The following is a 23,471-nucleotide window of genomic DNA, read 5'->3' as shown; positions in this document are numbered from 1 at the left end:
AGAGCACCTCACCCTCCCTGATTGAACTAACCTCGTTATCTCCACACTAATATATACCTGCCTCTAGAGATTTCCATTACTTGCATCTGAAGTGAGGTTCTTACCCACGAAAGCTTATGCTCCCAATACTTCTGTTAGTCTCAAAGGTGCCACAGGACCCTCTGTTGCTTTTTACAGATTCAGACTAACACGGCTACCCCTCTGATACTTGTCACCATTTTGAGGCTCCCGTGGGTTATGTGTGCTCTGTTTCAGACAGGAAAATTATGCTATTGTGTAGACCCTGTGTGTTTTCTACTCCTTAAGTTTGGGGGGAATCATTAGTCTGTCTGGTATAAACAATGCTGCTTCTGTTAAATGTTGCATTTTGCCTATACAGCTGCATCAACCTTGAGACCTCAGCTGTCCCTCTTATTGCCTGCTCAGAGACGGCATAGACTCAGGAAGAGACCGCGAAAAAGCAAAGACGACATGCTGCAAGAAGTGATGCGGCAATCTATTAAAGAGAATGAGAAAGCACAGGACTGGAGGGAGAGAGAAAGCAGGATCCGCCAGGAAAACGCAGCGCACTGGCAGCAAAGCACGGAGCACCTGCAGCAAAGCACTGATAGGCTCATAAGCATCCTGGAGTGCCAAGCAGACGCTATCCAGGAGCTGGTAGCCATGCAGAAAGAGGAGCAATACCGCAAATGCAAACGCCACCCCTCCCCACAGCCCTTGTCCCAAAACTCTTTCCGTTGTGCCCCACTGTCACCTCCAACCCACTTTCCCCAACTTCCATGTTCTTCACGCCACCCGCTGCCTCCAACACCAGTATCTTCACCACCCAGCCCTGAAAACCACGACCCTTACCTTCTGCACTCAACCCCCATCACCATGCAGTATAGCTGTCCTGAAGTGCAGCACTCACTGCACAGCACACCAGACAGGACATACACAAATCTGTGATTGTACTGTTCCCCACTCCACCCCCTTGTTTCTTTTCAATAAATATTTTTTTTTTCTTTTCAATAAATGGATTATTTGGCTTTGAAAACATTCTTTATTATTGCATAAAAGTAAAAGACTCCATAGCCCAGGAAATAAACAGGCACTGCAAGTCTGCTTGTCTGCTTAGCAGACACTGATTCCTAAAGACTGGAACTACTGCACTTCACTCCCGTGCAGGGCACCAGATATCACTGCTGGTTTTCAGCCTCAAATTGCTCCCTCAAGGCATCCCTAATCCTTGCAGCCCCACGCTGGGACCCTGTAATAGCCCTGCTCTCTGGCTGTGCAAATTCAGCCTCCAGGTGTTGAACCTCGGAGGGCCATGCCTGAGTGAAGCTTTCACCCTTCCCTTCACAAATATTATGGAGGGCACAGCACGCGGATATAACCGCAGGGATGCTGTTTTCAGCCAAGTCCAGCTTCCCATACAGAGATCGCCAGCAGCCCTTTAAACAGCCAAAGGCACACTCCACAGTCATTCGGCACCGGCTCAGCCTGTAGTTGAACCATTCCTTGCTGCTGTCAAGGCTCCCTGTGTAGGGTTTCATGAGCCACGGCATTAACGGGTAAGCGGGATCTCCAAGGATCACAATGGGCATTTCAACTTCCCCTACCGTGATCTTCCACTCTGGGAAAAAAGTCCCGGCCTGCATCTTCCTGAACAGCCAAGTGTTCTGAAAGATGCATGTGTCATGCACCTTTCCGGGCCAACCTGTGTTAATGTCAATGAAATGCCCATGGTGATCCACAAGTGCCTGGAGAACCATAGAGAAATACCCCTTACGATTAACGTACTCGGATCCTAGGTGGGGTGGTGCCAGAATAGGAATGTGCGGCCCATCTATCACCCCTCCACAGTTAGGGAACCCCATTTGTGCAAAGCCATCCACTATTTCCTGCATGTTACCCAGAGTCACGGTTCTTCTGAGTAAGATGCAAGTAATGGCCTTGTAAACTTGCATCAACACGATTCCAACGGTCGACTTTCCTACTCCAAACTGGTTTGCGACTGACCGGAGTTGCCAGCTTCCAGATTGCAATAGCCACCTGCTTCTCCACTGGCAGGACAGCTCTCAATCTCGTGTCCTTGCACCGCAGGGTGGGGGCAAGCTCCTCACACAGTCCCATGAAAGTGGCTTTTCTCATCCGAAAGTTCTGCAGCCACTGCTCGTCATCCCAGACTTCCATGACGATGTGATCCCACCACTCGGTGCTTGTTTCCCAAGCCCAAAAGCGGCGTTCCACGGTGCTGAGCATGTCCGTGAATGCCAAAAGCAATTTTGTGTAGTACACGTTACGCAGCTCGATAGCATTGTCGGACTCCTCACCCTCACTCTCACTGTCACTTTGGATCTTAAGGAATAGTTCGACAGCCAAATGTGACGTACTGGCGAGACTTCTCAGCATACGCCTCAGCAGTTCGGACTCCATTTCTCGCAGACAGATTGCGCTGCACAGAAACCGTTGAAAGATGGCACCAAAGGTGGACGGAAACAAACGGGATTTCTGGGATGTGAAGCGATGCATCATGGGGCTTTGGGACAGGACCCAGAATCCCCGGCACCCACACCCCCCTTCCCACAACCCACGGTGCCAGAATGGGAAAAGGTGCTCTGTGGGATAGCTGCCCATAATGCACTGCTCCCAATAGCGCTGCAATTGCCGCAAATGTGGCCACGACAGTGTGCTGGGCAGCTGTCAGTGTGGACAGACTGCAGCGCTTTCCCTACTCAGCTGCACGAAGTCAGGTTTAACTCACAGCACTGCACATCTGCAAGTGTAGCCAAGGCCTATGAGCTAACCTTAGAATCATAGGAAATGTATGGCTTGAGAAGTCATCTAGTCCAGCCCCCTGCACAGGAGACAGGACGAAATATATCTATACAAGCCTTGACAGGTGGTTGTCTAACCTGTTCTTAAAAACCTCTAGTGATAGGGATTCTACATCCTCCCTTGAAAGCCTATCCCGGTGCTTAACTAGCCTTATAGTTAGAAAGTTTTTCCTAATATACAACCTAAATCTCCCTTGCTGCAGATTAAGGTCACATTACTTTTTGTCCTATTGTCTGTGGACATGGAAAACAATAGATCACTGTCCTCTTGATAACAACTCTTAACATTATTTATGAGACTGTCATGTGGGACTGTGTCAAAAGCCTTACTAAAATCAAGGTATATCATATCTACAGCTCCCCCTATCCACTAGGTCAGTAATCCTGTAAAAGAAGGAATTTAGGTTGGTTTAGCATGATTTGTTCTTGAGAGATTCATGTTGGCTCTATTTTATAATCCTATTATTCTCTAGGTGCTTGCAAATTGATTATTTAATGATTTGTTCCAGTATCTTTCCAGGTATTGAAGTTAGGCTGACTGGTCTATAAGTCTCCATTTCCAATTTGTTCCCCTTTTTAAAGATGGGCACTCTGTTTGCCCTCCTCCAGTCCTCTGGGACCTCACCCATCCTCTGAGTTCTCAGAGATCATCCTTAACAGTTCTGAGATTGCTTGAGTTAGTTCCTTAAATACCTTAGGGTGAATTTCATCAGGCCCTGCAGACTTGAATACATCTAAATAATCTGAATAGTCTTTAACCTTTTCTTTCCCTATTTGGGGTTGCACTCCTTCCCCCTTAATTTTAATTGTCTAAAGTATTTGTTCGCAATTATTTTTTTTTTTAGTGAAGACTGAAGTAAAATAGGCATTGAACACCTCAGCCTTCTTGATGTCATCCATTATTAGCAATGCTTTCTCACTAAGTAGAGGATCTACACTTTCCTTGATCTTTATCTTGCTCCTAATGTACTTACAGAACCTCTTCTTATTGCCTTTTATATCCCTTTCTAGATATAACTCATGTGCTTTTTGCCTTTCTGATTTTCTCCTTACATACTTGTGCTATTCTTTTGTATTCCTCCTTAGCAATTTGTCCATGTTTTGATTGTTTGTAGGATTCCTTTTTAATTTTCAGGTCATTAAAGAGTTCTGGATGGAGCCATATTGGCCTTTTACTATTCTTTTCTATCTTTACTTCGCATAGGGATAGTTTGCTGTGGTGCCTTTAATATCACCTTTTCTTTCTTTCTTTCTTTCTTTCTTTCTTTCTTTCTTTCTTTCTTTCTTTCTTTCTTTCTTTCCTGATTATCATGTGATATCTGAGCACTTGGTTCCAGGAGGAAAGCCAAAAGAAAAACAAACACAAACACTACACCTGTCCTAATACCTGCTTCTGTTCCTCAATTTTAATTCTTCAGACAATGTGATGTGTCTCCAATTCTATTTCCATTAAACCCTGGAAGCTAAAGTATGTATAGAAAATGGGAAACAAACCCCAGTCTCTAGTAGAAATGATTCTATAGTTTGGAACTCCAGCACAGGACAATATTTTCCTTAATCAGACAAAAAAAAATTGGAAGTGACCACAGGAATTATTTTGCTGATTATAAAGCCGTTGAGCAGGAAAATAGAAATAAATGCCTTGAATGAGGACAATCAAGCAAACTTTGGTGGGCAAGAGAGCTACAAAGGAAACAAATATAATGCTTTGATTTTAGTTTGTTGAAAAGATGGGCCTGAATCAACCCCACAGATTCAAACACTCCCAAACTCTGGAAAAACACAGGACATCATAGAGCACCTATGACACGCGTGGCGAAGGCGGCACGCAAGCTGATTTTCAGTGGCACTCACAGTGCCCAGGTCCTAGCCACCGGTCTGGGGGACTCTGCATTTTAATTTAATTTTAAATGAAGCTTCTTAAACATTTTTAAAACCTTATTTACTTTACATACAATAATAGTTTATTTATATATTATAGACTTACCTTCTAAAAACATTAAAATGTATTACTGGCACGCAAAACCTTAAATTAGAGTGAATAAATGAAGACTCGGCACACCACTTCTGAAAGGTTGCTGACCCCTGTCATAGATGCTCTCTCTATCGAAACTGAACTGAGCCAAAGCCCCAGAATAAACAACCATGAGCTCTAGTGAAGCTTAACTTTAGGTGCAATATATAAACTTTGCATCTTTGGCCTATTGAATGTAGACGCTTCCAAAGAATTCCCCACTATTATTTGGAGTATAAATAAATCTTCAGGGGTTTTAAGAAAAGGATAACAGCAGAGAAACCTGAGACACCTTTGGAAACTTCACATTTCAAGGAACAAATGGGTACAATTAAAATTCACTTTCATTTTATTAGTAGTATTGATGTAATTTGGACTCTGAAATGTGGTCTTAATTATCTCTACTTTCAACTACAATTAAAAAGCTCATAAAATACAACTAGTCCTGGCCAAATTCCAAGTATGTAATTGTAGCCTGATTTTAAGGAGAAGAAGATTAATTCCCTACCTCACAAGGGGGGGTTCTGAGGCTTAATTAATTTAAAAAAAAAAAATTGGAAAGCGCTTTGAGCTCTTCTGATGAGACCTATATGCTGTAAATGGAAAGCACTGTGTTATTTTGTAGCTACTGACCTTCTCTCTGTGCAGTTAGCTGGTGAGGCTCCATTTCAGTGGGGAGTGAAGTGAGATCTTATTGTAAATAATAGGTGGAGAAGGTGATGGTCAGATATGGATCCTGATTAAACTTAGGCTCAGATGTGGTGTTCAGGAATGAGGCCCAGTCGGGACTGTGGTTATGGTTCAGATTTGATTAAAGTTTTGGGCTGCATTAGAACCTGAACTGGAAAACTAGCCCTATCACTCTAGAACCAAGAATATGAAAGAAAATTCAGCTCTGCTGACTTGAATCTATCCCTCACTCCCTTCCTAAAATTTCAAGGCATTTGAGGTCACAGGAGCGTTTGTGATCTAGCAGATAGAGCACAGGCCTGGGAGTCAGGAGATTTAGATTATAGTCCAGACTATGCCACTGTCTCTTTGTGTATGTTGGTCAATGTCAATATAGACTCTCTTGTATCTGTCACAGTTACCAGGCTAGCTGCACCCCCAGACCCTCTTGATCTCACTGGGTGCACCCCCGCTAGATCTCAGGTCTCGAGCCATCATCTGTCTCTTGGAATGGAATCAGGCAATTCTCCCACTCTCAGACAGGCCTTGGGTAATAGTCCCATGTGTATCAATTGTGATTTACCTCAGTAGGTCTAATTTATGTCCATACCCTGCAATTCTGTTCCCTCTGAGAGCAGTGAAAGAAAAGTATCATTTATTTCAAACAAAAGTATTTCAGAGAAAATGTTTCTTAAAAAAATCAAGCAGACTGTACACATATCTAGCTTTTCCCTACATCTTACCATTCCTAGATGTGGCAAGGCCCCATTTCTTTAGACTCTCTCTGCAGCCCATGTCCCTAGACAGCTCCTGACAAGTGATCCCCTTTTACCCAACAGAAAGGTTTTTAACTTTTTAATCTTCTTTTAATCGCTTGCCTCCCAACCTAGCAAAACAAGGTTTGCAACCCATTGGAGACAGGATCCTTGAAGTTAACAGCTTGCACTCTTGTCCTGCAAGTACACGCTTGGGGCTACTTATCTAGAACTGTTCCTGTTTGCTCCCCTCACAGTCCCCTATTAAGCTAGATCAACACATTCATAGAGGAAATTCTAATACCTCTCCATAGTAATATAGCAGCCTCACTTCACTGACCAAATCACTTACAGTTTTCATACCATTGTTACCTATTATTCATAGATTAATAGATAGCAGCTCTACAATCCTCAGAGTGTGTATTAAGAAAAGTCTTGCACTAGAACTGGTATGAAGCCTCACGCAATGCTCACAGCAGAATCATTCTTCCTGGAGTTTCTTGGTGCACAGGGGAAACAGACCCTAACTCTTTATGTGGTGCACTATATGTCCCACACCTTGTGTACTTAGCCCATGTTGCTGTGTGCCAGATGGAGTCAAGGCCCAATGCAAGGGTTTCCTAACTCAAGGAGTGCAACTCCTACAGACCCTTGCATTGGGCATGCAAGGAAGAGACATCCCTTACACACTTTTGTGTGCTCATGTAAAAGTCCCTGTCAGAGTCTCACTCTTAACTCCTCTAAGCCTCAGTTACCCCATCTGTAAAAATAGGGAGACAGTTCTTACCTACCTTTGTAGAGGGTTTTGAGTTTTATGGATAAAGAACTGCTAATAAGTGCAAAGCAGCAGCAGTCTATACAATAGATTACAATTCATTTATACACTTTGTAGTGTGTGTTGGCTAAAAGGCACAATATAAATATGATGATCATCATTTATGTATTACACTTACTTTTGCAGAGACATGATGGCCAAAGAACTGGTGATTAACTGAATGAATATTTTAAATTAATTTATATAACGTGAAATTTCAGAGAGTCAACATCTGTCATAATTATACAACTTCTGTTTCCACTTGATTTTTTTGTCTCCCTTTAATTAGAAATAGTCTTCACACTGTTGCTGTGAGTATTTTATAATTCATGCCGTTCTTGTATCCTTTACCAGTTTATACTAGGAAAAGGTAGGTATCTATAAAATAGTTTTAGACAAATGCCAGTCAGTACAGAAAAACATTTTATATGCTATTATAAACTTTTCCCTGTCTTTGAACTAACAAAAGATTAGTAAGGCCATTCTTTATCCTTCTCATAGAGAAGGAATAACTATGCATTTCAAAAGTACCTAGAAAATCTAATTTAATTTTCAAAATGGATTAAAGATTTAATGAAGTATTTTAAAAGAATAGTGTACATGTGATTTCTGTTGCTATAGTTGCAACATTCTTATTTTTTAAGTACATCATCTCCCATTGGTTGTGGGAAGTCATACACCTCTGTTTCAATTAGCAAAGGTTACAGCACCCTTCTAGACTGTGAATTAGGGTTTGCCTACATGGTGCATTAATCTGCCTCAGGGGAAATAAATTCTAGTGTGCACTAGTGTGTTGTACACTAACTGCCCCATTTGGACCCTGCTGGTGTGCAGTAAAAGTTCCCTAAAGCATGTTTAATGTAGTACTGTTTTAAAGAGAACTACATTAATGTGTACTAGGGGACTTTTAGTGCACACTAGCAGGGTCCACATGGACCAGTTAATGCACACTAGAATTTACACCCATCTGGTATGCACTGTGTAGACACGCCTTTGGTTTATGAAATGGCCACATACTGCTAAGACTTTAGACAGCTTTGTATTAGTTTAGTGGCAGCTGTGAATTACAGTGCAATCATGATAAACGGACCTTTTTAAGGCAAGCCTAGCCTGTTGATTATTCCATGACAGTAAGTGAGCAAAGGTCTAATTAAGCTATTTTATAATCTTCTCTATTCTGAGCCTCAGTCAAGGCTATATGAAGTCTTTTTGGCATTTTTTTCCCTTTGAACTTATGTGATTGTGCATTCTGTAATTGTCAGAATAGTTTGCAGTCATAAATAGTACTTATTTTCCATTTTGCTCTTCTGTTATCCTTAGAAATAGGCAAAAAACCCATCTTGTTTACAAGATTGCTGTGCAAACCTAGGAAATTCCAAGGTCATCATTGTAGTAACCTAATTAAATTAACCTAGTTAAAGATAATGGAGAATTTTATAGTCAGCAAAGCAAACAAGGACAGAAATTAGAGGAGTGATTACCTCCTCCCAGCTCCCCCGTCTTCTCCTGCAGACATGAGAATAATCTGTCTAAATCACTGTAAAAGAGAGAGTCTTACTGCCAGCCATGTGGACATGGGGATGCAGGTATGCCAAGGACAGAACTATATGGTGACTCTCATAAGACTACATCTGTTAACAAGAAATATGGAGCCTATTTACTTGCACTCCAACATCAGAGCTAACAGACATAGGTCACAGTCTTACATGAGTCAGAGGTCAGAATGTCCAGTGATAAATTGTCCAGCAAGGGAAAGCAGGGTTTCTTATCTTTCCAGAGAAATCACTCCCTGAGCCCCCACTGTTCATTTAGAACGATGAGGGGGACCTGGAAAGTGTAGGAAAAACAGGGCAGCATGTTCATTTGATCAGGCTTATTCTTTCTCAAAATGAAATAGATACATCCATTTCCCCTTCCCTCCCCCCCCCCCCAACACCTTATATTTGTCATTATGGAAGGAGCTGGTCAGGTTTGATTATATTTTGGTTTTCAAATATTTTTACTTATATTGTGGTAGCACCTAAAAGCCTCACCTGAGATTGGAGCCCCATTGTACTAGGTGCTGTCATGACACACTAAGCAACCCCTGCCAAAATGACTTGCAGTCTAAATAGGCAAGCAAGACACACAAAGGAAGCATTTTACACATGGGGAACTGAGGTACAGAGACAGATTGAGTATGTCTCCACTTGACACAAAATCTAGGGTCTGGCTCTAGTTTGAGCCCAAGCCACCCTCCCATCCACACACAAATCAGTCTGACTTGGGTCAGCAAGCTCTCAGGTCCTAGGACCTTGCAGGGAGGGGGTGCTGGGAGGGGTCAGAGCCTGGGTCCTGCTATAACTCAGGTCCAAGCCCTATCATTCTGCACTGTGGACTCAGCTCAATCCACAGACCCAAGTTGGAAGGTCTGTGCAGTGCAGTATGGAGACTTGAGCACAGCTGTGAGACCCGAGTCCAGCAACTGTAAGCCCAGATTTACAATGCTGTGTGAATGCTCAAGCATGGGCTCGGAAACACCAAGTCCACCAGCCCAGGTCCCACAGACCTGGGTTTACAATGCAGTGTAGACATACCCTAAGTGACTTGCCCAAAGTCAGTGAATCTCTGACAATGAGGAATTGAACTTAGATTTCCTAAATCCTGGTCCAGCACCTTAAACACAAGTATCTGATCCCTGATAGGGCCCATTGTGTTTGAAAATGATAAGGCAGAATATTATTCTAATAATTAACTATTGATCTGCCGTGGTGCTAGAGTCCCCACTCAGGATCAGGACCCCTTGTCCTAGGTGCTATACAAATGCATAGGAAGACACAGTCACTTCCCCAAAGAGCTTGCAATCTGCCCAAAGCCACAGTGCAACAAGTGTAACAAATACCAGGAAGGATAGCAGTGATAAGTCAGTTACATAGGTTAGCTACGTGCCCACCTTGACGGTTCTGAATCATTTTAAAGTGCTGTAGTATGTTACATTCCATTTTGCCATACTTAATTGGTTGGTTTCTTAGAGGCATCCCAACAGAAGTGGGTACTGAAGAGGGATTTGAAAGAAGAGAACGTGAGACCAAGAGGCTTGCACGAGCCCACAGTGAGACACAATCCGTTACCCTGCTCTGAAGTTTACAGTCTAAATGCACAACACAGATAAAGGATAGGAGGGCAAAGAGAGACAAGGGAGGTGACTCCCCATAGTCAGACAGCACATTAGTGGCCAAGTCAGGTCTCTGGATTTCAAATCCAATGCCATAACCACTAGACCACAAGGGGTCTCCAGTGAGCTTAAGGCTTTTTATACTCCAGAAATTGGAAATAGAGCACTATTATTGGACACACAATCCACTGAAGTCTCAATACCATATTATCATTATTTCCTTTATTCTTTCACTGAAATATTAATGAAGTCTTTGTTCATTCCCACTTTTCCTCACCTGCTTCCTTTAAATTAAAGCCATGGGTAGAGAATATGCACTGGTAATACGTATAGAAAGCTCAGGGATAAGTGCTGGAGTGTATTCCTTCCCTGTTTGAGTCCCTCATGCACTGTGGCTTTTTACTTTTACAAGAAGGCACACGAATGGGAGTCAGAGAAGGAGACAAAGATGGGTGTGGGTGACGGGAGATGGGGATTATTGTGGGAGCCAAGGAGAAACATAGGGGATGAGATTTATAGTGTAGAACAGGGCAGATTTGTGCCTGGGCTTGGAGAAGAAACTTAAAGATGAGTGGGCAATAAGTAATGAGAAGAGAAGGTAGGACAAGGAAATAGTAATAAAAGCTCATTTTTCATAGGTTAGCTATGTGCACAGTTGGTACATAGTGTTTTTTTTCTTAATGGAGACAAATGATAGCCACTCTCAGCTCTCCACCTTCCTAGTCAACTACTTTTTTTGCACAAGCTGTAGGCGTTTCATACCTCTTGGAGTACTTAATTGCTGTCTGGTAGGTAAATAGAAAGCAATCCATCTACAGCAACCACCCACATTGATTGCACATTCCTTGCAAAATAACACATGATTTTGTGTTAGGGCAAATAATGAATTTGCAGCATCCCAATAATTCGTAAGCAGCATGTTAGCAGCCAAATTGGTACAACTGTACTAGTGCACTAACTGTGGCGCTAACTGTAGCTCACACCACCTGCTTATTTACTTGGAATGGATCAGGAGAGTGAGCCCGCAGCCAATGGAATTGGATGAGTCTGCAGTGTGTGTATCTTCTTGGTGCCAACATTTTTAGTGCCTGCCAGCAATGAATTCTCAACTGTGAGAGTTAACGTATTCTCTCCCCTCCTTATTTAACTTCTCTCCCTGTTGAAACAATACTTGATCTACCTTCATTATTGGAACAGTTTACCAAACTAGGCTTATGCTTCTATGAGTAATGATTCAAAACTCTTTTTTTTTTTTTCTTTTAAGTGCAGGACCAGGGCATTCTGATGTGATTTCTAAATTCAATTAATGATTTGTGCTAATTACTGACACAGAACAGTGATTTTGACACACTGAAAACTAGGTTTCTGTAAAGCTAAATCCATAAAATCAATCCATTCAGAGAACTTTATTAACAACATTAAAAATATGAGATCTGTATTTCATCTGATTATTAAAACATTGCAGTCCTATGAACCTACTATTATCTCTGTATGGTTTGGTTTATGTATTCACTTCGGGCATGCTCCAAAGCCCAGTGAAGTCACTGGGAGTCTTTACATTGATTTAAATAGACTTCGGATCAGGTCTTCAGTACTCAGATACAAATCACACAATGTTAAAGAAGCACCATGACACAAACCCTCCCTCTGAATGTACTAGTAATTGTTCAATGGCATTTTTAGTTAAAGAATTATAAGACTAGTGTCTTTGAAAGCCAAGGTTAAGGAGCAACAGAGGGTCCTGTGGCACCTTTGAGACTAACAGAAGTACTGGGAGCATAAGCTTTCGTGGGTAAGAACCTCACTTCTTCAGATGCAAGGTTAAGGAGAGCACTCTTGGGAGCTGTTTAGGAAGGTATACATGCTAAGTGTTGGAAATACAATGATTAGCGTGCTAAGTACTTATATGTGCATTGTCCCATACTAAACCTTCCCTTTACATAGGCATTTGTCCTTGCTAGGATTCCGACTGAGTCATTTCAGAGTGACGAGTGCTTTTTAAAATTGTATGTCAATTTGATTAGATGGAAACTAGCCTATATCTTGGGCCAGGGATTTTCAAAGGAACAAAGGGTACCTCTGCACAGAGAGTGAAGGTGTGATTGTAGCACAGATAGGCATACCCCATGCTAGCTGTACTGTAGCTAGCATGGATAACAATAGTGATACAGACACAGTGACACAAGCTGGCTAGCAACCTGAGCACATATCTAGTGTCCCCGCTCCCCCCCATGTCTTATACTCAGGCAGCTAGCCCATGCTGAAACCTGTACCACCATTTTAATCTACTACTAGTACCTATGCTTTAATCTAGCTAGTATGGGTATGGAAGGGTAACCAGAGGTCCCGATTTCATAGGGACAGTCCCGATATTTGGGGATTTTTCTTATATAGGCGCCTATTACCCCCCACCCCGTCCTGATTTTTCTCACTTACTATCTGGTCACCTTATGGTACGCCCATCCATGCTACAATCACACCTTCACTTGCAGTGCAGACATACCCTAAGAGCAGTTAGGTGCCCAGCTCCCACTGAAGCTCAATGGGAACTGCGTGCTTAGCTGCCCTGTGCACATTAGTTGTTGAGGCGCTTTGATCATGTTGTTCTGATGGCTACTAAAATTTAACTCATAACTGCATATTTTTTCACTTACTCTCTCTCTCTCTCATGACATCCTTGGCATCTCGGCTCTGCAGCCCAGTCATCCCATAGTGCCTATTCCAGAAAACGAAGCACTCAGCTCCAAGGAGGTAACTGAATGACATTTGCATTTTATAACTACAGGCATGCTATCTATGAGCACCAGCTCAGAATGGCTTTTGCAGTTAAATATAACATATGTTGGCCTCAGGGGTACAGAAAGTGTACCTGCAGAAAGGATTTTGGCCCAACACATGGACTGTGTAAATGGTTGTGTTTCACTGGTATTAACAAACAAATATAGTGTGGTTTTGGATCCTGTGTTCTTCAAGAAGCTCAGGTAGCATTGTGTTCCATGTTTCTGATTTGTGCTTGTGGAAGGTTAAATGACTTGGAATGGGAACTAGTAAAACATATACAGTGAGCTTCATTTGAAAACCCAGGAGTTCACACTCTGCAGTGACTGTGGTAAAGTAGTAGCTCCTGTTCTAAATACCAGAAGATATTGCTTTTACAGCAGCTCCTTGGGGGGGTGAACATGTTGAATCTGGGAGAACACCTACCGTACCCTCTTTTAAAATACAGGGGACAACAGACAGCTCACTACAGCATGTGTTGCCCAGCACCATTTCCTTAGCTAAGGTAAAATTCAGTAACAGTGTAGTATAAGTATTGGGTGGACTAGGTCTTGAATTTGCTGGGAATGGATTTAATGAACTAATATGGGTCTCTTCCCTCTCTAAGATGTGTGAACCACCATCCCAGATTATACACACTTCAAATGAGAGCTGATGCTATCCTCTGCATGCTGCTCTTGGGACAGAGCATAATAATAATACCTAGCTTTTATATAGTGCATTTCATCAGTAGATCTCAAAGCATGTTAAAAAGGAGATCAATATCATTATTCACATTTTATAGATAGAGAAACAGAGGCACAGAGAGGGGAAGTAAGTGACCCAAGGTCACCCGGGGACCAGTGGCTGAGCTGGGAATAGAAACCAGGTATCCTGAGACCCAGTCTAGTGCTCTATCCACTAGGCCACACTGTCCAAAGAGATCAACTTGTTTGTAACAGGGTTGTCAACATGAATTTAAAATCACAGTCTTGATGTTGAAATAAATCTGTATAATCTAATTAAATACCAGATATAAGCTGTAATGAAATGAAACTGAATACCAGATGTAATATAATATATTATGTAATATAATGTAATATAAACTTTTAAATCAAACTGAACATTCTTAATTAAGAAGGAAAGTTGGAGGTCTTAGTGTTGTTTTAGAAATTCACATAAAGCATAACTAACTTCGAGGAATAGCTAAATATTCACTGCAGTATGAAGTCAATGACAGTAGATGAATGGATATTGACTACTGAAGCCTCATTATATTATCCACACAATTTTGGTAATTATACCAAACCCTTTCAGATAAGTCTTATAACAGAAATAGGATCATCCCTGGCTGTTATTTGTATATCGATTAACCCAGCTCATTTAATTTATCAGTGAAGAAAGAAAATTCTAGTCTATTAGAAAGTGTTAAAGATGAGCTGGGAATAAAATGAATGAGATGGCACTTGCCTATAATTACCACCAAATACATGGCTTCCTTACTGGTTTGAAACATATTGGGTGGTTGATGGAGATGAAACATTGATGCATTGGAGGTATCACCTGAGGGCTTGCATGATCATTTGTTTTGTTAACAGAACCTAGCTTCAGAGCATATGATAGAGCATCTTAGTTTCCATTTAATCCGTGGACTCTACTTCTGCTCCAGGAGGCTGGGAAATGTAAAGGCCCCTTCCTCTCACTTGTACTCACACTTTCATGGAAAATGAGTCAGACACTTTGGGGGTGTGTATGCCAAATATTATCTTGCTAGTTCTCCCCCAGATTATCAAGTCAGCCGTGTGCAGAAAGATGTGAGAATGGTGGACAGCAACCTTACGGCTTGGGAGGAGAGAGGGTGCACAAAATATTGTTTCTCAGGCCAGCCCAAAAATGCAAAGCTCTGCTTAGGTTATATCCCACAGTATGGATGGGTGAACTGCAGCACACACTAGCCTGCTGTGCTTTAATTCCCCCATGTGGATGCTGCAGGTGGGAACTGAAAGGTAGCTAGTTTATGTTAATGTGTCCTCTTTAAACAGGATCTAGGTACCATTTAGTTCATGCAGGCCAGTGCACACTGCAGTTCACACCCTAAAATCTGAACTGTGGGGTTTTGTAGACAAGCCCTTGCTAAAATTTTCAACCTTCGCTAAGGCTGCTATTGAGCCGTTCTTGCTGCTGCAAGACTGGGTCCTTTACTTTACATTACCTATCTCCCCTAACAATGCCACTAGGAGCACATGACCTGCAAATTCCCTTCTCCCTCTTGCCATACTCTTCTGCAGAGTAAGAGGAGGAGGAGAGCAGCCAGGGAGGGCTAAACTGCTGCTGCACTGAGTCCTGCAAGCTGAATTTTTTCCCACCAGTGCTGTCTGTCCAGCCCCAGATTGGAGTTTGAGCAGACAGTCCTTGGAGGGAACAAGGGGCCCCCTGACTCTCAGCTCTCCCAGGGTCAACCCACTCAGCGCCCCAGCCCCAATTTGATTTTCTCTCACTTGTTAATAAATCTTATTTTTAACACAATGATGTGACTTGTGGACTGTCGGCTGGCTAACTTCACAAAGGCCCTCCTGGGAGAGAGCAAAGTTCTTCAATGCCTAGGAAGAAGTAGAAAGAGTACAAGGTGTGCCTAGAGTCCTCCCATTCAGCCTCAGTCAGAAGGATATGGACAGAGGTGTCCTCTTCCATAAGGTGCCTTGCCAGGGACCAAGAAAGTGATAGAAGTTGGTGGTGGTGCAGGAGATAGTCCCTTTATCCCACCTTTAGGACCCCAATCCTGCAGCTGGCCAGGACCTGGCCCTGGTGCAACTTCGAGCAACCTGAGCACTCTTTTAAGTTGCACTGACTGGTAATGGCTCCCTTGGGACATTCTGCTGGATGGCATCTTGCTGGAATGCAGCAGCACTGTGGCCTTGCCTCCTATTACCTGGAGACTCACCCTACTCCGGGAAATCCCCATCTGGAGAGTTATGCAGCTTTCTGCCTCCTTTTCACTGCAGTGAGAAAGAGGAGCCAGGACCTGGACCAGTATGTTTAAAGTTGCAGGAATTAAGCGTCTGTTTTACTACTACTTTTTTAGAAAGTAAGAAACACACCACCACCCTTTCCTAATAGTATAGACTAATTATGGGTGTGTGTCAGTCAACTGACAGGGCCAACATTGCTCTTTCTGCTGTAATGAGCACCCCAGACCCTGCTGTCTCCCGTCTCTGCTCTCAGCAGTATGGTTCTCTATATCTAAAATCATCTATAACTACATACTTAAAAAAAAAGACACATGATATGATGAGAAGAAATCAATTGTATCAGCATGAGAATAAAGAAGTTTGAATAGTCTGGTGCTGTAGGAAACACCAACATCTTTGTCTTATTTTTTTTGAAGGGGCAGATTGTGCGTGGTTGCCAGCCCCTCATTTTGTAACGCATTTTATTTTCCCCAAAGAGAAGTATTAATTTAAAAAAAGGTTCCAAGCTCGATTCAGAATAACTGTGTTCTATTTTTCATGCAACTTTAGTTTCATTCTGTAGCAGCACCAAGTAAATCAGCTCTGCCTCCCACCTGTGAAAGCAAAAAGACAAGCAAAGGAAAACTTCCAGACAGCGAAAGCCCTCTTTGCAGTGAGCGCTTTTCACTCAGAGTGGACATGAGGGATACTCCTGCGAAAACCAGCTAAGAGGTACACCAGTAATGCTAATTAGTTATCATATGTTACTGTGCCCCAATTTATAGTGTGCCAGGGTTATGATGCACATATTATATTATAGATTTCCATTCCATACGGCTAAATGCAGTGCCTTGCATGGTGTCAAGTATCAGAGGGATAGCTGTGTTAGTCTGAATCTGTGGTCCTGTGGCACCTTTAAGACTAACAGAAGTATTGGAGCATAAGCTTTCGTGGGTGAATGCCCACTTCATCAGACGCAAGTAATGGAAATTTCCAGCATGAGGTTGATAGATTTCCATTCCATGCATTTAGCCGTATGGAATGGAAATCTATCAACCTCATGCTGGAAATTTCCATTACTTGCGTCTGATGAAGTGGGCATTCACCCACGAAAGCTTATGCTCCAATACTTCTGTTAGTCTTAAAGGTGCCACAGGACCACAGATTATATTATAGTTAGTCTAATAATACCTTGAATTGAGTCTGACTATTGAGTCTCTGAAGACCATATCCACATGGAATTATAAAGCTTTTGCAGGCATTGAGCACGTGTGCTTATTATCATCATATTAAAACATATAAGGCCTTGGAATTCTGTTATAATTAAGTCCTTTAACCAATTTCCGTCATAAAGACACCTTCGATACTTATGATCTTTCCTGAGTTAATGCATTTGTTATTCTGTCTGTGATCTCAATGGATATGTCTACACTGTAATTAGACAACCCTGATTGGCCTGGGTCAGCTGACTCAGGCTCTCAGGGCTTGGACTGCGGGGTTGTATCATTGTTGTGTAGACTTCTGGGCTTGGTCTGGAGCCTGGATTCTAGGACTTTATTGGGTGGGAGGGTCCCAGAGTTCGGGCCTGAGCCCAGATGTCTACACAACAATGAAACAGCCCCACAGACTGAGCCCCATGAGCCCGAGTCAGGTGGCATAAGCCAACTGCAAGTTTTTCTTTGCTGTGTAGACAGACTCCATGAGGTCCTGGGACCATAAGTCTGAGCTGTCGGTTGGCTGTGGGTGATTTGTGTGTAGATGGAAAGGGGATAAGGTTTGAGCCTGAGTTTGAACCTTGGGCTTACATTGCACTGTAGACATACCCTAAAGCATCTACAGTAATTATTGGACATCTGGCATCCTGTTAGATGAGGTCTCAACACACACACACACACACACACACACACACACAGAAGAGGGGCAAATCCTGGCTACATTGACTTCTCTGGAGCCAGGTTCTAACCCAGCATGTCATTCATTCATGAGGCTTTAAAAAAGGAGGCCCAGTCCTGCTCCCATTGGAGCCACTGACAACATTTCATGACTGAATTAATGTGAAAAGCTGTGTAGTGTATAAAACCTATGAAAGTGTGAATACAGGCCACAATGCATTACTCTTAGGACATGCCTATAGGGTACTTTACTGGTATAGGAATACCAGTATACTATACCAGCAAAGCGCTTCTAGTGCAGATGTAACTATACTGGTAAAGCTGCACTATGTATCGGTATAACTTATTTCAGCCCCACATGAGCAAAACACGCTATAAGTGGTAAAAGCTTAGCTTTGATGGTGCAGCTGCATCTTCACTACAGACTTCTGCCAGCACAGTTATTTCGGTCAGGGATGTGAAAGGTATGATTGACATCTAACCAACATAGTGGTACTACTGGAAGTCTGTAATGTAGACATAGCCTCAATCTTTATTTACCTAAGGGATGATCCAGGTCAAAGACCAGCATTAATTATTCATAATAATCAATAGGTTCTATATATATGGAATTTTACAAAGGGTAAGATGTGGCCATCATATAATAGACGTAATATGGACCAAGTTTTTAAAATTTTCAAATTTTTAACCCAAACTCCAGTTTTAGAGGCGTAGTGCTTTCTAACAATTAACGGTGGGTACAAATGATAGCAGTTACACCCCTAATTACCTACGTTGTCTGAAAAATCCAAGAGGTAGGCAAAACCTATCACTCTAGAGTGCCTAATTTCAGTGCCAAAGTGTAGATTTAAGAGACCATTTTTTTTTGTCTCCAGCTGACCTCTCTTGCACTTGAGGCTAGGCTGGAATAGCTACTACTCCTACATCCTGTACAAGCCTAGGTTTGTGGTGAAATGAGTAGCCAGGGGGCAGACAAGATGAGTGAGCACTGGACCTGCAGTATCAACAAACTGGGTTTCCATGACGCAGGCCAGCTCAGATGCCTTTTTTGTGTTGATAAAGGCTACTGCAGTAGACTCTATATAGCCGTGTGCTGGGGCCTCCTCTCTCCACCAGGTTGTTCCCAACTCTGTCTAGTGAGGCAGGAATTCACCCAGGAATCGCACCAGGAATTAGCGTGTAGAAACCCTCGGTGTCATTGCAGAGAGGCAGTGGGAGTATAGCATACATTTCAAATGCCTAAAAGGAACTCTGCTTCCACCAGTCACAATCTTGGCTGCCTCTTCCACCTCAGCTCTTTAGTTCTGGGTTAATTTGCTTTGGACTCTGTCTGATTCTTATGTGCAAAGCAGGCTCATAGAGCCCACAGATTCAGACAGGTTCCCAGCCCCAAGCTCAGCCCTTCAGCCTGCTGTGAGCTGCAGCACAGCACATGCCCTCTTCTGTAGTCTACACTTTCCAAAAAGACAATCTCACCCACCAGACAGAGGAGAGTTGGCAGCAGGAATTAGGGGTGGGATTTTCTGCCTGCTCTATAGCCAGCCAGGATTCCTGGTGTGCATGTGAGGTCAGCATCTCCTACTGAGGATCTGGGGGTAGGGCAGCCTTCATAGCACTGCTGCTGCTGATCTGTGGAGTTTGGGCTCCACAGCGGTATATAAGGGACTAGTAAGCAGTAAGGTGTTCATAGATAGTATTGTGGAGACCACAATAATGGATTTAGGTAATATATGGTATCAGATAGCGGGACAAAGAGTAGCTGTAATACACCCCCACAAAACACAACCCAACGCAACAAACAAACCTGCCCTCAACCCCATGAGATACCCCTAAGCACAATGGTCTCCAGAATGTGAACTGTATTTTTTTTACTCCTTATTTTGATAAAATATTGTTATGAACTGGGTGAAACCTTGTTATGGGGTGAGTTAAAACTTCCTTTAGAATAATGGGTGCATGAATGCATCCTTCAATTAACCTAAGTGTAATGATAAATTAATCCCAATCCCACACCTAAAACAAAAGGGTTATGTGCACCTGCCCAGGAGTTTTGGACTGTGTGGGTGGAGGGGCTTTGGCTTTCTATGGCTGAGTGGCACGGGAGGGAAGGTGGAACACAGAACCAGAGAGAGACAGAGACAGCCTGATGAAATCCAAGCAGAAGCCTTTAAGCATGATGCAACCCTGAAAGAAACCTAGAGAGAGGTTCTAGGTCAGGGATGCTGGCTGAAAAGAAACATGGGCCTGTAAGCTAAGAAACTACTCCTTTTGCCTTTGGTTCCTCCTGCGTTCTCAGAAGCAGGATTTTGTACATTCCTTGTAAATAAACAAGATTGTATCCAAATAAATTCTAGGCTCCATCATCAATTTCTATTCCCAGCTGGAACATTCCAAGGCCCCGAACGTTTGACTAGGCTGCTCAGGTCAAAAATGGGTAACGCTATTTTGCGTCAAACTGTATCATTCCTCCCTGAAGCAAAAATTCCATTGACACCAGTGAGTTCTGACTGAGCAACGCCTGCAGCACTAGGTCCACTCAACATTTCTGTAACAATTTAGCTAAATGAAAACATAATGAACCTTTAAATGAACACTAAAAGTATGAGCCTCCACCAGTTAAGCTAAAGGACTAAGACTCCTGAGTGTTAACTGTAGCAGGCTCATTATCTTTTTAAATGGACCAGCCTCTAGAGTGGGACAATGACCTACATTCTCCTAGTGTGCATTAAAAAAGCAAGTAGGAACAAATTATGTTCATTTGCATCCATGTAAATCTCAAATAAATCCAGTGAGATCAATGGAATTACTCTGTGTCTACAAGAATGTAATAGAGCAGAATTTGGTCAATACTCTTTGCCAGCTTCAATGACATTTGTACACGCTTTAGGGAAGCAGAAAATTAGTTATCGTTATTAGTACATTGTGATGCAAGGCTATTATTAGGACATCATAATATTAGAGGAAAAAATAAGTATTGCTTTATACTTCTGTATTTTTATATTTTTGTATTCCTAAAATATTTTCTAGATTAAAAATTACAGGGAAGATGTTACTTAGCCACTTTCCACAGTCAGATCAAATGCAAAATCTCTGAAAAGATAGTAATGCATATACCATGTAAATTTGACATAGTTAAAATAACATGCTGTTGTTTCATATTTAATCTACCATACCCCTGAATTCTGTCTGTTTCTCATAGATGGATTTTGTACTGGTTTGATTTAAATAATAATAGGACTATTTTATACTGCTCTCAGAAGAGGGAAACTGCTCTGAAACAGGTATTTTAAATGATAGCATAAAACCTTCACCAAAGAAAGTGAATAGTATACTGATGTATAACTAATTAGACTTCACACTAATTTGTATCTGCCCATGTGTTCTCTGAGTTCATAATCACTGTATCTATTGAAATTGATTTCTACTCTAAAAGGCATGATCCTGCAAACACACAGGGAGTAACTTTACTCACTTGAATAATCCTATTTAAGTCAATAGGTGTAATTAATACTTTGGTGATCATGAGTGCAGAGAACTTTGTTTTTAAAAAGATGAGATCAAGGGGAGTCCTCCTATGGGTAAAGTTATCCATGAATAAAGTGTTTGTAAGATTAGGCCTATATACCATACTGCAGCTTCTGTTCTTTTCTGCACATCATTTTCTCTCTTCCCCTTTTTTGTCTCCTACAGACTGCCAATGAGAGAGGTTCTGTCTAGCTGCGAGGGCAAGTATTAATTTTTTTTTAAACTGTCTTGGTTACAACCTGACCACTAAAATGTACTCACAACTAAAGGTAGGCAAAATGTTTCAGCTGAATCTTTTTTCCAGAAAAAAAATGAAGATACTTAGATCTACTGAAACATTTTGCAAATTTGTGTCAATTTCATTGAATAATTCTTATTCTTATTGTTATTATTTGATTAGCCACATGCTGAAAAACTTTTGTGTGGGGTTGAACCCAGATTTTTTTCCAGGTTTTTGGAACTGTCAGCATCCTGAAAAAAATGAGTTATACTAACAGCTCTACTACCCACAACTTCAACTTCACTTTAAGAAAGTTTTTCTGTGCTCACATAATATAATAGAATGTTTTATCTGTATATTTTTGTCTTAATCTTAATTAGTATAATTTGGGTATGTTCCATCTATGACTGATCTTTCCAACAGTAACCATTAACATATCATTCTACCTAGTGGCACTATACAGTTAAATGTATATTCTAAAGTGACTATTTTTAAAGGTAACTTGGTAAATCAGTTGCATAATTAAAACAGATGCTTTTTGAAATATTACTTATTTTTACAGCTTTTATTTCAAATTTTACAGCTAAAAGTGAGCTAGGCACTAGTATTTATTTAAAGACATGGTCCCTTCCCCAAAGATCTTACAATATACTTTTAGGTGTGACACGAGTAGGAGCAAGCAATAGGGAAGATGAGGTGAAGAATGACAAAGGTTATAGTATTTACTCTGTTATGGTTATGCACACATCAGGATAGTTCCATTAAAGTTAATGATTTATTATGGTAAATTAACATAGTTCTTGCAGACAGTACATTATGCTTGTGTGTAGATACAGAACATTGTGTATTTATCAGCCAGACTCTCAGGTGGTGTATGTTGGGGTGGCTCTGTTGTTGTCAGAGGAGCTATACTTATTTATACCACCTGAGGATCTGGCCCTACATGGTTTTTGTGTTCTAGTTACCGGTACATGCATGTGAAAATTCTTCTTTTCTTTTGCAGCTGTAAATTAGGATCAGAAGCTAAAACTGTAGAGTATTTTGAAGCCTGTTGCAATACTGAAATGAAATCAGTGCCTCAAGTGGATTTAAATGTTGTTGTTTTTTTAAATGTTGCTTCCTTTTGTATTAACTGCAATGCAGCAGTAGCACTCAGAGCTATTTTTAAGAGATAATCTAGAAAGCACCAGCAAAAAGAGCCCCACAGATACAGAAATGAATGTGGCAAATCTACATACAGTGTCCTGAAATGTTTGCTGTAGTTTTAATGTATGCCACAAAGCACACATCACGTTTTCTTTAGAAAACAAGTTATATTCTGAAATTAAATAAACTTGGTGTGTGTGTGTGTATGTATATATATATATATATATACTATATGTGTGTATATATATATATATACTGAAAAGTGTTTGTTGTGATTCATTTTCTGCATAAATCCATTTCCAAACATTAACTAATGAAGACTTACCAGCTCTCCAGAAAATTCTGCTCCCCCATCCTGAAACCTTTCCCCCCAACTGATCTGTAATATTTTACACTAAAGTCTAAACATCAGGAAATGTGGAGCAAAAAGGACACCAGTAGTTAGGCGAAAGAGGTGTCACAGTTCAGGACAACTGCACCTGTATTCCCCTTCTATGGTCTAGCAAAGGCACCCACTTATCAGCTCTCAGCTCCTCAGCCATCACCTCTCTTGAGCAGAGACCAGCAGGGTTCCCTGCCTACACTGTGAGTTCCCCAGCTGCCTTAGCAGGCCTGCCTTGTTTTCTCCCCAGGGGCTATAAACAGCATAATGTCCCAAAGTTAGAAGTTACCATACAGTCTTTCTAAGCAAGTACATTATTTTTAAGGTTAAAACATTACAGAAAAAATATTAAACATAGTAAAAACCTACACAC

General features: G+C 41.6%; 1 protein-coding gene and 1 long non-coding RNA gene across 15 annotated transcripts in view; both read left to right on the top strand.

The window, feature by feature from the left end:
• LOC117875224 overlaps positions 1 to 454 on the top strand; it is a 1,484-nt gene extending 1,030 nt beyond the window's left edge. The window contains exon 2 of the long non-coding RNA XR_004645229.1: positions 380 to 454. This is a non-coding gene — a long non-coding RNA (uncharacterized LOC117875224). The remainder of the gene's footprint in view (positions 1 to 379) is intronic.
• Positions 1 to 22,882, top strand: part of MLIP (muscular LMNA interacting protein) — a 166,274-nt gene extending 143,392 nt beyond the window's left edge. For 8 of the 14 annotated variants that reach the window (XM_034766319.1, XM_034766310.1, XM_034766318.1 and 5 more), the window contains 4 exons: positions 12,926 to 12,979; positions 16,504 to 16,665; positions 21,516 to 21,550; positions 22,574 to 22,882. In XM_034766319.1, coding sequence (XP_034622210.1) covers positions 12,926 to 12,979; positions 16,504 to 16,662 — 213 coding nt within the window. In that variant the 3' untranslated portion in view covers positions 16,663 to 16,665; positions 21,516 to 21,550; positions 22,574 to 22,882. The remainder of the gene's footprint in view (positions 1 to 12,925; positions 12,980 to 16,503; positions 16,666 to 21,515; positions 21,551 to 22,573) is intronic. The other 6 variants (XR_004645228.1, XR_004645227.1, XM_034766313.1 and 3 more) reach the window with 4 other exon arrangements.
• The last annotated feature ends 589 nt before the right edge of the window (positions 22,883 to 23,471 follow it).

This window comes from Trachemys scripta, chromosome 3 (genome assembly GCF_013100865.1).
Source record: "Trachemys scripta elegans isolate TJP31775 chromosome 3, CAS_Tse_1.0, whole genome shotgun sequence".
In the NCBI taxonomy this organism is placed as follows: Eukaryota; Metazoa; Chordata; order Testudines; family Emydidae; genus Trachemys; species Trachemys scripta.
This window is presented reverse-complemented; position numbering and strand designations above follow the sequence as displayed.